Below are 16,818 nucleotides of genomic sequence, written 5' to 3'. Positions count from 1 at the left end.
ACTTCCTTTTTCTTTTTTTTTTTTTTTTATTAGCAGAATTTTTTTTTTTATTTCAGTCGGACAAAAACGCAGATTCCGCATGAAGAAAGAACATGTTCATGCGGAACGGAATTCAGCATTGGATTTCCGCTTGGGGAACTGAGCGTAAATACAGTTAAACACTGTTGGGTTTTTCACTGCTGACTGAATTGGAGAGGAATAAGCGAGCGGAATTACTCAGGTAAATTCCTCAGCGTGAATATACCCTTATAATCCAAGAGAGGAGTCCTTTCACACCTTAGATGCAGTTCTAGAATATATCCGAATTTTATAACCTTGCAGTAAAGACTGTACTCAGTTTGTGCAGTATCTGGGTCTCCATAAAGGGAAGAATGCTGCAAATCACTCCCTATCTAGGTGGATCCGGGGGAACTAGGAATTTTAAACTGGACCAATTCCAAAAGTGTTGAAGGCTGAACTCAAGCAATGCCACCTTAGGGTCTATTTACCGTATTTTTCGCCGTATAAGACGCACTTTTTCTTCCCCAAAACTGGGGGGGAAAAGTCGGTGCTTCTTATACGGTGAATACACCCCTATTGCGGCGGTCCCTGTAGCCATCAACGGCCGGGACCCGCGGCTAATACAGGACATCACCGATCGCGGTGATGTCCTGTATTAACCCTTCAGACGCGGCGATCAAAGCTGACCGCTGCGTCTGAAGCGAAAGTGACACTAACCCGGCTGTTCAGTCGGGCTGTTCGGGACCGCCGCGATTTCACCGCGGCGGTCCCGAACAGCCCGACTGAATAGCCGGGTTAGTGCTTACAGGACACCGGGACAGACCTTACCTGCCTCCTCGGTGTCTTCTCCGTTCAAGGATCCCCTGTATGGCCGGCGCTCTCCTTCCTCGTTGTCGCGTACGTGCATCGGCGTGCGTGACGACGTGATGGTAGCAACGGAGAGCGAGGATACCCGGCCGGCAGCAGAGACGTTCCGGAGCGACGGCGACACCCGAGGATACCCGGCCGGCAGCGGTGACTGGTCCGGAGCGGCGGGGACTCGTGAGTATTACCTCCTATGCAGTGGTCTTCAATCTGCGGACCTCCAGATGTTGCAAAACTACAATTCCCAGCATGCCCGGACAGCCAACGGCTGTCCGGGCATGCTGGGAGTTGTAGTTTTGCAACATCTGGAGGTCCGCAGGTTGAAGACCATTATTGGGTTAAAAATCTTTATTTTTTTTTAGATTTTGCACCTATAAATTGGGTGCATCTTATACGCCGGTGCGTCATATAGGGCGAAAAATACGGGTACATGCACATCCGCACCAATTCTGCTTCCACATTTATTTGGGTGGTTTCTGGCTTGTGCGGAATCAGCATGTGGAAATTCAGAAGTGTGAATGGGAGTTCAGAATCCCATAGAAGTCTGTTGGGCTTTAATTGAAGGCAGAATCCGCATGTGGAAATTCTGCTGTGTGAATAGACCCTTAGGCAGAAAGAGCAGACGCTTCTGTGGGAGAACATGGTCCAACCTGCAAACAATTGCCAGACACTCAATCCCAGTCAAGACAGGATCTTTCTTTTGGAATGAAGATACAAAAGGCTGTTTGGGGACCCAAGTGATGACCTGGCATTTTAGCATTCTGTTCCTGGCTCAAAAATTGGATTTATTGTTGCTCCAAAATAAAGTTATTCCCCTGAGATTGTCACCTTGGTGTGTAAATGGGCTGAAATGCAAATTGTATTGTACGACTGTCTTTGAAAGCTTTAATATATTCATTTATTTTCTTTGCCAACCTTGTTTTATTCTCATTATTATGTTGAATTACCACTTACATTTTATTTATTTATTTTTTTTTTAAATCTTTTGCAAAGTACCTTTTAACCCCTTGGGGACGTTTTTCCACTTTTAGATTCATTTTTTTCCTCCTCGCCTTTCTAAAAATCATAACCCTTTCAATTTTGCACCTACAGACCCATATGATGGCTTTTATATATATATATTTTTTTTTTTGCGCCACCAATTCTACTTTGTAATGACATCAGTCATTTTACCCAAAAATCTACGGCGAAACCGAAAAAAAAAAACATTGTGCGACCAAATTTTGTCACTTTTTGGGGCTTCCGTTTCTACACAGTACATTTTTCGGTAAAAATTACATATTCTCTTTATTGTGTTGGTCCATATGATTAAAATGATCCCCTACTTATATCGGTTTGATTTTGTCTTCTGAAAAAAATCATAACTACATGCACGAAAATTAATGTCCTCTTCTGACCCCTTTATCTTTCTTTTTCCACATCTGAGGATGTATGAGGGCTCATTTTTTGCGCAGTGATCTGAAGTTTTTATTGGTACCATTTTTGTTTTGATCGGACTTTTTGATCTCTTTTATTCATTGTGTATGGTATAAAGGGACCAAATATTATTTTTATTGTTTTTTTTTTTTTTTTTTTTTCTTGTACGCCATTGACCTTTTAATAATGATATATTTTTATAGTTTGGACATTTATGCACCACATAGGGAATGGGTTAAATCACATTTATTAACAATTTTTTTACACTTTTTTTTTTTGCAATGTTATAGCCCCCATAGGCGAGTATAACATGCAGTACATTGATTGCAGGCACTGATCATTGCTATGCCATAGCATTGCATTGATCAGTGTTATCGGCGGTTGATTGCTCAAGCCTGGATCTCAGGCTTGGAGCAATCAATCGCCGATCGGATGTGGAGGAGGCTGATAAGGGACCCTCCTCGTGCGTCCTAGCTGATCGAGTGGTCCCGATCAGCCTGGCTGAGCTGGCGGGAATGCTTTATTTTTATTTTACATTTTAGACGCAGATCAACTTTGTTCGCCGTGTCTAAAGGGTTAATACCGGACATCACCACAATCTGTGATGTCCGGTATTTGCTCTGGGTCCCAGCTACTGTTAGCCGCCAGAACCGACCCGATATGATGCGTGGTCCAGGGCGTACAGGTATGCCCAGCATCCCCAAGAGGTTAAAATTGAGTGTACTGTATGCTTTAAAGCAGTTATCCAGGAAAAACTTTTTTTATATATCAACTGGCTCCAGAAAGTTAAACAGATTTGTGAATTACTTTTATAAAAAAATCTTAATCCTTTCAGTACTTATGAGCTTCTGAAGTTAAAGGGGTACTCCGCCCCTAGACCTTATCCCCTATCCAAAGGATAGGGGATAAGATGTCAGATCACCGTGGTCCCGCTGCTGGGGATCCCGGGGATTGCTGCTGCAGCACCCCACTATCATTACTGCGCAGAGCGAGATCGCTCTGCACGTAATGACGGTCAATACAGGGGCCGGAGCATCATTACGTCACGGCTCCGCCCCTCGTGATGTCACGGCCCGCCCCCGTCAACACAAGTCTATGGGAAGGGGGCGTGGCGGTCGTCACGCCCCCCCCCCCCTGCCATAGACTTGCATTAAGGGGACGGGCCGTAATGTCATGAGGGGCGGAGCCATGACATCACGCTGCTCCGGCCCCTGTATTGCCCGTCATTACGCACAGAGCGAACTCTCTCTGTGCAGTAATGATGGCGGGGTGCCGCAGCAGTGATCCCCGGGGTCCCCAGCAGCGGGACAGCGGCAATCTGACATCTTATCCCCTATCCTTTGGATAGGGGATAAGATGCCAGGGGCGGAGTACCCCTTTAAGGTTGTTCTTTTCTGTCTAAGTGCTCTCTGATGACATGTGTCTCGGGAACCACCCAGTTTAGAAGAGGTTTGCTATGAGGATTTACTTCTAAACTGGGCGGTTCCCGAGACACGTATCATCAGAGAGCACTTAGACAGAACAACCTTAACTTCAGCAGCTCATAAGTACTAAAAGGATCAAGATTTTTTTAATAGAAGTAATTTACAGATCTGTTTAACTTTATGGAGCCAGTTGATATATAAAATAAGTTTTTTTTTTCCTGGATAACCCCTTTAAGAGCATATGTGGTGGACATTTCATGTGTGTCCTCCTTGCACACTGTAACTTCTCTCCTGCTCTTGTGCTTTATTCTGCTTTTGTGTAACAGTATATTGAGAGGTAATGGCGCATTATGATACATGCTGGATGTAAATGTGTGTATGTTCCCTCGCCTGACTAGGCATCATAGAATTGTGATATGCAAACAACTGCATTGCTGGAGGCTTCTGGACGCTAGAGATTAACATTGACACGACTCCAACTCTATAGTTGTTCTTTTTCCTTTTCTTCTTTTACCAGTGTGTATTGTGTTTCCTTGTAGTGCATGTTAGAATTGTATTACATTATATCTTTTCATATAACTGGTAAAACATGAAGAATTTAAAGCATGTTGTGCTGTCATGATACATTTCATGGTGACATGCTTTAAATTCTTCATGTTTTACCAGTTATATGAAAAGATACAAGTGCAGATGATTTGCTAGATCTAGAATCCTTCCTATGATGTCTTATGTTGTATATCATTTTGGTGAACATAGAACTGTTGAAAGTTGTGCGAATTTATTAAAAAGGCTAAAAACTAAAATTTAGCATGGACAGAAGTATTCAGACCCTCTGTGACACTTGAGATTTAGCTCGGGGACCTCCCATTTTTCTTGATCCTCTTTGATTGGAGTCACCTGTGGTAAATTCATCTGATTGGACAGGATTTGGGAAGACACAGTCCTGTCTGTCTAAGGCCTGATGGGTAACAATGCAAAATTGGAGCAAAACCAAGCCATGAGGAAAGTAGTGCATGTAAAGCTTAGAGACAGGATTGTGTGGAGGCACAGATCTATAGAAGGGTACAAAAGAAAATTGTACATTGCTCCAAATGCTGGAGCCAATGCCGGGAGCTCGTGTCATCATAGCCCCGCCCCCTCATGTCACGCCCCACCCCCTCAATGCAAGTCTATAGGAGGGGGCGTGACAGCCGTCATGCCCGCTCCCATAGACTTGCATTGAGGGGGCAGGGAGTGTTATGAGGGGGCGGGGCTATGACATCACGAGCTCCCGGCTCCAGCGTTCGGAGCAATGTACAAAGGTATTCTATACATTGATCCAGAGTGTTCTGGACCTCACACCGTGTTTCCCAGTCAGAGTGCCTCCAGCTGATGGAAAACTACAATTCCCAGCATGCTTGAGGCACAATGGAGAGGGAACACTTCTGTAGAGTAACATTCTGTAGACAAATAACATATATATTTTTCTTTTCTAATTTGTTGTAGCCTGGAAGAGTTGTCACTCTTGTTGAAGATCCGGAGGTAAATATAACCTATACTCCTAAACTGTTTTACATCTCGTTTTCTAGAGTATATTAAAGATTGATGGATTTATACAGTATCAAAAAAAATGTATCCTCTATCCACAGGATAGGAAATAAATTTCAAATTGCGGGGTTCTGACCGCTAGGACCCCCTGCAATCTCACTCCTGGTGCCCCAGCTCTCTGCATGAATAGAGATGCATGGAGTGGGCATGTCAGCCACAGCTTCGTGCCATGGTCAACACTGCATTCATGTAGAGAGCAGGGGCCATGAGCAGAAGATCTAGGGAGGTCCCAGCGAACGGACCGTCGCATATCTCCAAACTACCTAACAACCCCCCAAGCCCCCGGGATCTGACATGGTATACGTTTTTTTGATACCGGACGACTTCTTAAAGTACAAATTTATGGTTGCTGTAGAGGACTTTGTAGTAGTTCTCCTCCGGATTGAAAAGAGCTTGATCAAACACATTACCACCTTGGTCCCACATCAATGGCCAGCTTACCACCCAGCACACTGATCTGCACTGATAAGGTGTGGAGGACAGCACTGGACCCATCCGATGTGCCCGTAGTCACCTGGACTGCCAATCCAGCAACTGACCATAGAAAACTACAAATGCCACAGCACCAATCTGGAGGCTCCGGTCAGCAGTAAAAGCTTAAGTTTATTGGTTACAAAAAGTGAAGTTTCAGCTCCATGTGAGCCTTTAAAGGGGTACTCCCCTGGATTATTTTTTTTTTTAAATTGACTGGTGCCAGAAAGTTAAACAGATTAGTAAATTACTTCTATTAAAAAATCTTAATCCTTTTGAATTTCCTTTCTGTCTGACCTCAGTGCTCTCTGCTGACACCTCTGTCCATTTTAGGAACTGTCGAGGGCAGGAGAGGCTTTCTGTGGGGATTTGCTCCTACTCTGGACAGTTCCTAAAATGGACTGAGGTGTCAGCAGAGAGCACTGTGGTCAGACAGAGGAAATTCAAAAAGAAAATAACTTACTGTGGAGCATACAACAGCTGATAAGTACAGAAAGGATTTAGATTTTTTTAATAGAAGTATTTAACAAATCTGTTCAACTTTCTGGCACCAGTCGATAAAAAAAAAAAAAAAAAAAAAGTTTTTTCCAATGGAGTACTCCTTTAAAGGCTCACATGGAGCCGCAACGTCGCTTTTTGTAACCAATAAACTTCAGCTCTCTTACTACTGACCAGAGCCTCCAGACTGGGGCTGTGGCCTTTGCAGTTTTCTACAGTATTGTCTCGGCATTTTAAATAGTCAAACATTAAATTACAGAGAAGCTAACCCCAATCTGTGTCACTAGAACTCCAGCTCTTTTCCTTCTGGAAGAGGGCTACTTTGTATGGGAACATTTTTGAAATCTTAGACATCCAGAATGGGCCCACAGAAGTCAATGAATGGTGTACAAAGTGGATCTTACCCCTATGTGCAACTATTGAGCCTAAATCAATGAGTATAAAATATCAGATTCTTTATTGGCAACTAGCAATGATAAGAATTACAAGGTATATTAAAAATAAGTCACACAGAAACTGAGGCCGGATAGAGAGACATGCAGGGTTAAGAATAGGATATCATAACCCAAATTATGGTATATGGTGTAACCATTTAGAGCTATTTCTAATGGATAAGAGTTCATCGGTACCAATTCCAATACAGTGATGTATGTTTCGGCAGAGCCTTTGTCTGGGGGTGGCGACATCCTAACAGGTCCTGAAACTCTCCTTCTTTTTTGGGATATGGGACAAGTACAAACCTCAAGTCAACTGACACAAACTAAAAATGTCCCTCAAAAAGATGTATATACAAATACCCTTATACAGAGAGATGCTGGCCTGGATATTTCCCATTGATATTTTAGATAACATCTACTTTTTCACATTCTTACTGATACTTACCAGCTTGGGATTACTTAGGCAAACATAGTGTGACTGACTGTATCAAACAAATGATATGTAGTACACAACAAGGCCAAGTGGTTTTCCCATTGTCTTCTCTGTATTCATAGCCATGGTACATATATGTTCTGGATCGCGAGGGTGTTTCATGTGACAACGGGTGTATGTAGAAAATGGAAGAATGACAGCAGCACAAAAGTCCCAACAATGTAACAATACAACAGTCCATTCAGGGCTGGTTAGTTCACGCAAGTCAATGGAAAATCCAGAAGAAAGCAAAAGGAGGTCAGCATATTCTCACTGGTTCTTTATGCAGACATGAAAACTTACACAGACGCCATGTTTTAACACATACAGAAGTATTATTCCATCTGGTGCAACAAATTTAAACTCTGATTAATAAATCCTATATGTTACTAAACATTACCATTAATAAAGTTCAAATTCAGACATCAGGAGAGGAGGCGATCCAGGTAAATCCAATAAACTGTTCACGTTACACCTACGCCTGATTCAACAAAGGGGAGTATCATAGAACTGCAGCCACAGCCCACATTGGTGTAATAGAATCAGCAGAATGAAAACTCCACCCTCGCAGCACGTTTTTCAAATCGGCAGTATAGATCCACTTATGCCCAGGCTCCTATTGGATACCAGCCAGTCAATCAACTAACAGAGAGGACATGACTCCCATAGGCACAAAGCGACTGTGAGGAGGCATGAAGAGCACTCTAGTTGTAAATAGACCAGACTAAAACTCTGGAAACTTTGTCTGGCCTATGACCGCCATTGTTAGCAAAGTGGCATAATGAGATTGTTAAAGGGAATCTGTCAGCTCTATTTACTGGCTTGCTTAATGCTGCAGACACTGTTAAATAGCTGTTTTTATCCAAGGTACCCATCGTATGTAGCTATCAATGGAAATCAAATTTATCAACCCATGGATGTCTGGATATGGAGTCACACTCAAAATCAAAGTGGAAACCACACTACAGGCTGATCCAACACTGATGTAATGTCCTTAAAACAAGTCAAAATGAGGCTCAGTAGTGTGTGTGGCCTCCACGTGCCTGTATGACCTCCCTACAACGCCTGGACATGCTCCTGATGGCCTCCCAGACCTGGACTAAAGCATACTCCAACTCCTGTCATTGTCTTGCATTAGGAGGAACCCAGGGTGAATCCCACCAGCATATTGTCTCACAACAGGTCTGAGGATCTCATCTCGGTACCTAATGGCAGTCAGGGCTGTGCTGCCTGTCGTCCCGCCCCCCCCCCCCCCCCCCCCCCCAAAGAAATGCCACCCCACACCATTACTGACCAACCGCCAAACCGGTCATGCTGGAGGATGTTGCAGGCAGCAGAACATTCTCCACAGCATCTCCAGACTCTGTCATATGTGCTCAGTGTGAACCTGCTTTCATCTGTGAAGAGCACAGGGCGCCAGTGGCGAATTTACCAATCTTTGTGTTCTCTGGCAAATGCCAAACGTCCTGCACGGTGTTGGGCTGTAAGCACAACCCCCCAACTGTGGACATCGGGCCCTCATGGAGTCTGTTTCTGACCGTTTGAGTGGACACATGCACATTTGTGGCCTGCTGGAGGTCATTTTGCAGGGCTCTGGCAGTGCTCCTTCTGCTCCTCTTTGCACAAAGGTGGAGGTAGTGGTCCTGCTGCTGGGTTGTTGCCCATCTACGGCCTCCTCCACGTCTCCTGATGTACTGGCCTGTCTCCTGTAGCGCCTCAAAGGTCAGGACACTACGCTGACAGACACAGCAAACCTTCTTGCCACAGCTCGCATTGATGTGCCATCCTGGATGAGATGCACTACCTGAGCCACTTGTGTGGGTTGTAGACTACGTCTCATGTTACCACTAGAGTGAAAGCACCGCCAGCATTAAAAAGTGACCAAAACATCAGCCATGAAGCATAGGAACTGAGTGTGGTCTGTGGTCACCACCTGCAGAACCACTCCTTTATTGGGGGGTGTCTTTCTAAATGCCTATAATTTCCACCTGTTGTCTGTTCCATTTGCAGAAACAGCATGTGAAATTGTCAATCAGTGTTGCTTCCTGAGTGGACAGTGGGATTTCACAGAAGTGCGATTGACTTGGAGTAAGGCTGGGTTCACATCACGTTTTCTCCCATACGGGAGCGCATACGGCAGGGGGGGAGCTAAAACCTCGCGCTCCCATATGCCTTTCTATGCGCTCCCATATGTAATTCATTTCAATAAGCCGGCTGGAGTGAAACGTTCGGTCCGGTCGGCTCATTTTTGCGCCGTATGCGCTTTTACAACAGGACCTAAAGCCGTGCTTGACCACAGTTTTAGATCCAGGGGAAAAGCGCATACGGCGCAAAAATGAGCTGACCGGACCAAACGTTTCACTCCGGCTGGCTCATTGAAATGAATTACATACGGGAGCCCATAGAAAGGCATGCGGGAGCGAGAGGTTTTAGCTCCCCCCCCCCCCTGCTGTATGCAGAAAAGTGAAAGGAAATAGGAGGCACCGTTCAAGTATGCCCCTGGATCAATTAATCAGCCACCTGGGAGACGCTTCCATAAGAGAACAGCACTACTAAAAGCAATTCATGGGGCGGCAAGGAGGTGCATGGATAGAAGATGGTAGCAGGTAAATAACACAAAAGTAACAAAGAAATGAATCCTGCACTCACCGCGGTCCACCGCTACTGAGAAGGAGGCATCGGGGCTTGGACCGGGGGCTCAGAGGCAACAACCGGTGGTTTCATGCTAATGAGCACTTCTTCCGACCACCGGTCTTTGCCTACGAGCTCCCATCCAAGCCCCGTTGCTTCCAGGATGCCTCCTTCTCAGTAGATGGACCGCTATGAGTGCAGGATTAATTTGTTACTTTTCCCATATAATTCTATTGCGTTTTAATTTGAGGCGGAATCTGTGCGGAAATTCTGCTGTGTGAATAGACCCTAACTCAGTCTGCAAACTGGCTGTGAGGAACCTGACCCTCAGATGGTAGATTAAATCTGGAGATTTCCAGCTTCAGGGTGCGTTCTCACCTGGCGTATACGCAGCGTATTTCAGGCTGCGCAAAATTTACGGCAGCAGTAAGAAATACGCTGCGTACTCCTCGCTCACTATACACAGGGCTTTCCGGCAGCAGCCCTATGTGTGCAGTGAGTTTTGGAGGCGGAGCCGCGTCAGTCATGCCGGCACACGGCCCCGCCTCCAAAACTCACTACACGCATAGGGCTGCCGCCGGAAAGCCGTGTGTATAGTGAGCGAGGAATATGCAGCATATTTCCCGCTGCTGCAGTAAATTTTTTATAGAGTGAAATACACTGAGTATACGCCAGGTGGGAACGCACCCTTAAAAAAGAGGACATTGTGATTGGTGTAAGTAACACATCTGTTGTCTATTTTGATGGGTGGCTGGTAGTATGCCATCTGTATGGACAGATGATATTTTTTTTTTACACTTAGCATTTCACAAGCAGGATTTAGTGTTTTTATGCTCGAGTGTGAAGGCTGTATTTTTATTTTTTGCTAAATAACAAAAACAGGAGTAGCCCTGTTTAGATCATACTTCTGGGTTCCTGTCTCTAACAGCTATTTATTTCATTTCCTTGAGCTGATAGTGGTTGCTAGACTTTTAAAATAGGTTTTTAAGATGGGGCCAAGCTGCTCAAGGGCCACCTCACTTAAAGGGGTACTCCAGTGGAAACCTTTTTTTTTTTTTTTTTTTTTTAAATCAACTGGTGCCAGAAAGTTTAAACAGATTTGTAAATCACTTCTATTAAAAAATCTTAACCCTTCCAGTACTTTTTAGCAGCTGTATGATGGAGGAAATTCTTTTCTTTTTTTTTTTCTTTTTTTGTCTTGTCCACAGTGCTCTCTGCTGACACCTGATGCCCGTATCAGGAACTGTCCATAACAGAGAAATCCCCATAACAAAACTATGCTGCTCTGGACAATTCCTGATCTGGGCAGAGGTGTCAGCAGAGAGCACTGTGGACAAGACTAAAAAAAGAAAAGAATTTCCTCTGCAGCATACAGCTGCTAAAAAGTACTGGAAGGGTAAAGATTTTTTTTTTATAGAAGTCATTTACAAGTCTGTTTATCTGTTTGGTAACAGAAAGTTAAAGGTTTGCTTTTATACTTTAACAGCTATCCAACATTGTCCACAACTCTTAGCAGCAAATACAGTTGTCCCTTTAAGACGATGGCACCCAACCATAGGCTCTGCTGAAACGTGAATCAGGGTTGGCACTATCCCAGTTGGTGTGCAGCATGCTTGTGCAACATTTGGTTTTTCACACCTCTGATGATTTGTTTAGTAACTATTGGTGGCACAAAGTTATATATTACACCCTATCTATATGGTCGGCACCAAAAATATAAAGTACTGTATATACTCGAGTATAAGCCGACCCGAGTATAAGCCGAGACCCCTAATTTCAACCCAAAATCCCAGGGAAAGTAATTGACTCGAGTATAAGCCTAGGGTGGGAAATACATCATCTCCCCCCCCCCTGTCATCATCCAGACCCGTCATTAACATCCTCATCATCATCACTGCCTGTCATCATCCAGACCCTCATCATCATCACCTGTCATCATCCCCTTGTCATCATCCCACACATCCCCCCTTCATCATCCCCACCCCCCTTCATCATCCCCTTGTCATCATCCCACACCCCCCCCTTCATCATCCCACACCCCCCCTTCATCATCCTCTTGTCATCATCCCACACCCCCCCTTCATCATCCTCTTGTCATCATCCCACACCCCCCCCTTCATCATCCTCTTCTCATCATCCGCCCTCAGTGGTCTTCAACCTGCGGACCTCCAGAGGTTTCAAAACTACAACTCCCAGCAAGGTAGGAGTTGTAGGAGTTGCTGGGAGTTGTAGTTTTGAAACCTCCGGAGGTCCGCAGGTTGAAGACCACTGCGGCCTTCGACATCATCCAGCCCCCTCTCACCCCCTTTAGTTCTGTACAGTACTCACCTCCGCTCGGCGCTGGTCCGGTGCTGCAGGGCTGTCCGGTGAGGAGGTGGTCCGGTGGGATAGTGGTTCCGGGCTGCTATCTTCACTGGGGACGCCTCTTCTTCGGGCCCGGAATAGAGGCGTTGCCTTGACAATGACGCAGAAGTATGTAGGCAATGAACGTACCTCTGCGTCGTTGTCAAGGCAACGTGACTATTCTGGGGCCGGGCCCGAAGCACGGAGAAGAGGCGCCCCCAGTGAAGATAGCAGCCCGGAACCACTATCCCACCGGACCACCTCCTCTCCGAACAGTCCTGCAGCACCGGACCAGCGCCGAGCGGAGGAGAGTACTGTACAGAACTAAAGGGGGTGAGAGGGGGCTGGATGATGTCGAAGGCTGCAGTGGTCTTCAACCTGCGGACCTCTGGAGGTTTCAAAACTACAACTCCCAGCAAGCCCGGACAGCCGATGGCTGCCCGGGCTTGCTGGGAGTTGTAGTTTTGAAACCTCTGGAGGTCCGCAGGTTGAAGACCACTGCGGGTGGAGAGTTCACTCGAGTATAAGCCGAGGGGGGTGTTTTCAGCACGAAAAATCATGCTGAAAAACTCGGCTTATACTCGAGTATATACAGTAGTCATAAGTGCTTTTTCTAGTATTTAAAAAAAAATAAAAATTATGGCAAAAATGGACACATAATATGGCTGTGTTCACAGTCCCTAAACCAAATAAAATGTAGATCTGCAGTTGTACAGAGACCCTATAATAAAGTAGGTAGGCCAGTGTCCTGCATAATAGCAGATGGAATGTAATAGTGTCATGATGTGTTCAGTAGTAAACACATCCACACGCAGCCTGGGCTAATTGTTTTTTCCCGCTGGTTGTTCTGTCACTTTCTGTGTGCTTTACAGTTCATTAAAGTTGTCCTTATCACACCATTATCTCCCCCCTATGTCCAGTGTATTGTCAGGGGTTGTTTATTCAGATATTAAGCCTCAATTGTCATTGCAGGAGCCGCGTCCAGGCTTCACCTTCCTCTAATTATTTATTTTTTGCGTTGCACATTTCACCATCAAACTTTATTACATAAACATTTGGAAACTGGTATTAGAACCCATGCAAATATACAGTAAAATAGTTCTCTGGATAATTTAAATATTACAGATTATTGGATGGCCATAGAAAAGCATGTAAAATCTGAATACATATACAAAATACAGGTGAAAGAAGAAGTAAATGTTCTAAAATAGTTTTACTTTTTTTTTTCCGAATGAAAACATTGAGTAAACCTCCATAGTGCAGGAGGAAAAAGGTAAACCCTTTAAAAGAATAATCTGTAGTTCCCAGTTAATGTAGGTTCACATTACTGTCAGACTCCACTAAAGGGAGCTCAGTCGGCAATTCTGTCAAAACGATAGGAGTTTGCCAGAGCAAAAAAAAAAAAAATTGTATACACTTTTTCTTCTGCAATAAACTCTGGTAAGCTACCAGATCCCTGACTAACCACAATTTGAGTCAATGGATCTGTCGGGACCCAGTCGGGTTAGTTGTGCTACGGCCCGTTTTAGGGTAAAAAAAAAAAAAAACACCTTGGCCATGTGAAACTAAGCAGCAGCAGTCACCTCCACCAAATGTATTAGCAAATGAGATTTGTTGAGAAGAAATTTTGGACCTTTCCTCCCCGTTTCATCAATATTTTTGGATGCTTTGCATGTACGGTCTTCTTCAGGTCCTGGCCATTCACCTAACATTTTTTACAGCATGAGGTTATACACTTCTGCCTTCACATTCCCTTGCAAAATGATTTTTTTTATAAAGATTAGAATTTATTGTTCTCTTAAAGGAGAACTGCGGCACAACACTTTTAGCTTCTCCTGTGCCCAGACTGCAAAAACTAGAAAAACAAATCTTAACTCTCCTTCCTATGTTCCCCTGTGACGCCAATATCTGCATCCCGTTCCTCCGGCGCTGCTCTGCTTCCTGGGCTCAGATAGTCTCACTGCAGTATAACAGGCTGCAGCAATGTCCCGCCTCGGCCGGTGATAGGCTGAGTGTACTGTCATGTAAGGAGCTCGGGCCCCGCCTTCTCCCTGCTAGCCGGGCTCCTTACATGACATTGCGCTCAGCCTATTACCGGCCAAGGCGGGACATTGCTGCGGCCTGCGATACTGCAGTGAGACGATCCGAGCCCAGGAAGCAGAGCAGCGCCGGAAGAACAGGACGCCAATAACAGCGCAAACGGGAAACATGAAGGTGAGTTAAAGTTTCGTTTTTTTTTAGTTTTTGCAGCCCGGGCACAGGGGAAGTTAAGTGTTGCGCCACAGTTCTCCTTTAATGGAGAAAAGGCACCCTAGCCATGAGGCAGCAGAGAAGCCCCAAACCATGAAGCGCCCTCCACCATTCTTCACAATTCAAATGATCTCTGAGGGTGCGTTCACACGTGTTTGCTTCAGGAGATTTTGCTGCCAATTGAAGTTAATTAAAAGGGTTGTCTAGTTTAAAAAAAAAAAAAAAAAAAAAACAGGGTAGGAGATAAGTGTCTGGTTCTGACTGCTGGGGCCCCCATGATCTCCAGAACAGGGCCCTGGCACTCAGTATGTGCACCATTTTTTTTCTATAGAAGTGCCTGAGATGCCTGACTGCTGTACTCTTGCATCTTCGGCACTGTCTGAAAGCCATAGCCCCATTCTAGAGGTTGTGGGGGTTCTCAGCAGTCGGATCCTCCGCTATCAGACACTTATCGCGTAAGTGTTTGGATTTATTTATTTTTTTGCATCAGCCACCCCCTGTAACACAGGGATTTATCTTTTCTCCCTGCACTGTGAATGTTTACTCAATAAGACTAGGCTCACACCTGCATTCTCTTCCTTTCAGCTGCTATTTCTGGGAGCAGAAGAATGAAAGAAAATGGGGGGGGGGGGAAGCAGCTCCACTGCATCCCGACAAACCTTGTTTGACACTGAGGGGGGGGGGGGGGGGGGGGGGTGTCTATCATTTTACTGGATTTTAACTGGCAAAAAAAAAAAAAAACTCCAACTCTGAGGATATGGATATAGACATTTTATCACTAATTTAGATGGTTTTAAAGGGGTTCTCCGGTGCTTACACATCTTTTCCCCTATCCAAAGTATAGGGGATAAGATGCCTGATCGCGGGAGTCCCGCCGCTGGGGACCCCCGGGATCATGCACGCGGCACCCCGTTTGTAATCAGTCCCCGGAGCGTGTTCGCTTCGGGTCTGATTACCAACGACCACAAGGCCGGCGGCGTGTGACGTCATGCCCCGCCCCTCAATGCAAGCCTACGGGAGGGGACGTGACAGCTATCACGCCCCCTCCTGTAGGCTTGCATTGAGGGGCGGAGGCATGAAGTCACACACCGCCGGCCCGGTGGTCGCCTGTAATCAGTCCTGGAGCGAATACGCTCCGGGAACTGATTCCAAACGGGGTGCCGCGTGCGTGATCCCGAAGGTCCCCAGCGGCAGGACTCCCGCGATTAGGCATCTTATCCCCTATCCTTTGGATAGGGGAAAAGATGTGTAAGCACAGGAGAAACCCTTTAAAGGGTTCACTTACAACTGTATATCAGGCCTGGTAAAACTTCCATCTGGTACTTCTGAGCATGGCCAATGCAGACTGAATCAGTTGTCACTAGGGCTGCGCAGACATTACAATATCTGCAGAGCGAAAATCCACCCACTCAACAAGTTCATTTTTTGGGTGGGATTTTCCAGGTAGAATGACTTCAAAACGAAATTTGGCTCAGAAACTCAGTAGTGAACCCAACCTATCCACAAGGTCATTGAAAGTATGTTTAGGATTAATAGTCTGTTTTTATTTCACCAGGGCTGTGTATGGGGTGTTGCATACAGACTCCCAGAAGGAAAGGAGGAAGAAGTAAAGGCCTACCTTGACTTTAGAGAGAAAGGAGGCTACCGGACTACGACTGTTGTCTTTTACCCAAAGGATCCTTCAATAAAACCATTCAATGTGCTTCTGTATATCGGAACCTGTGATAACCCCAATTACCTCGGACCTGCTCCCTTAGAAGACATCGCTGAACAGATTTTTAATGCTGTCGGGCCTAGTGGGAAAAATACCGAATACCTGTTCGAACTTGCAGATTCACTCAGGAGCCTCGTACCAGAAGACGCAGACGAGCACCTTTTTTCCTTAGAAAAGTTAGTGAGGGAACTTTTGGAGAGACACCAAAATGTAAATTGTATATAAATTGTTTCCCCTTCATACCTAGGAATGGAGACAAGTACAACAATGTGTCCTGCTTTTATTTATGCATTGCTAAGTATTTATTGGGATATTTCTATTTTATATGAAATTGTTTTAGTGCTTTTTTTTTTCCTTAATGAACATAAAACCCTTTAACGCATAATATTTATTAAGGCAGTGTTTCTCAACCAGGGTGCCTTCAGGTGTTGTAAAACTACAACTCCCAGCATGAACAGGAAGCCTTTGGCTGTCTGGGCAAGTTGAGATATGTAGTTTTGCAACAGCTGGGGCCATCCTGGTTGGGAAACACTGTAGTGAGACAATGTATTAGAAGTTAGAGTATATCTTCAGTAAGTGTAAATTAATGTCACATCCTGCACATATTCTAATAACTGAGGGTAGGGTCACATGATGTGTCTGTTATAGACAGTGCCTGTTCGTAATAGATGTGCAGAAATCCGCTGCTATGAGCAGACACACAGAGCTACC

The 16,818-nt window shown here is 45.1% G+C and overlaps 1 protein-coding gene across 1 annotated transcript in view; it reads left to right on the top strand.

Moving 5' to 3' along the window:
- Nucleotides 1-16,480, top strand: part of CHAC2 (ChaC glutathione specific gamma-glutamylcyclotransferase 2) — a 30,486-nt gene extending 14,006 nt beyond the window's left edge. Inside the window, exons 3-4 of the mRNA XM_056568025.1 lie at nucleotides 5,190-5,225; nucleotides 15,949-16,480. Of these exons, the coding sequence (XP_056424000.1) occupies nucleotides 5,190-5,225; nucleotides 15,949-16,332 (420 nt within the window). The 3' untranslated portion in view covers nucleotides 16,333-16,480. The remainder of the gene's footprint in view (nucleotides 1-5,189; nucleotides 5,226-15,948) is intronic.
- Nucleotides 16,481-16,818: the final 338 nt, after the last annotated feature.

This window comes from Hyla sarda, chromosome 3 (assembly GCF_029499605.1).
Source record: "Hyla sarda isolate aHylSar1 chromosome 3, aHylSar1.hap1, whole genome shotgun sequence".
In the NCBI taxonomy this organism is placed as follows: Eukaryota; Metazoa; Chordata; class Amphibia; order Anura; family Hylidae; genus Hyla; species Hyla sarda.
The sequence above is the reverse complement of the archived record's forward strand: the minus strand, read 5'-3'. Positions and strand labels throughout refer to the sequence as shown.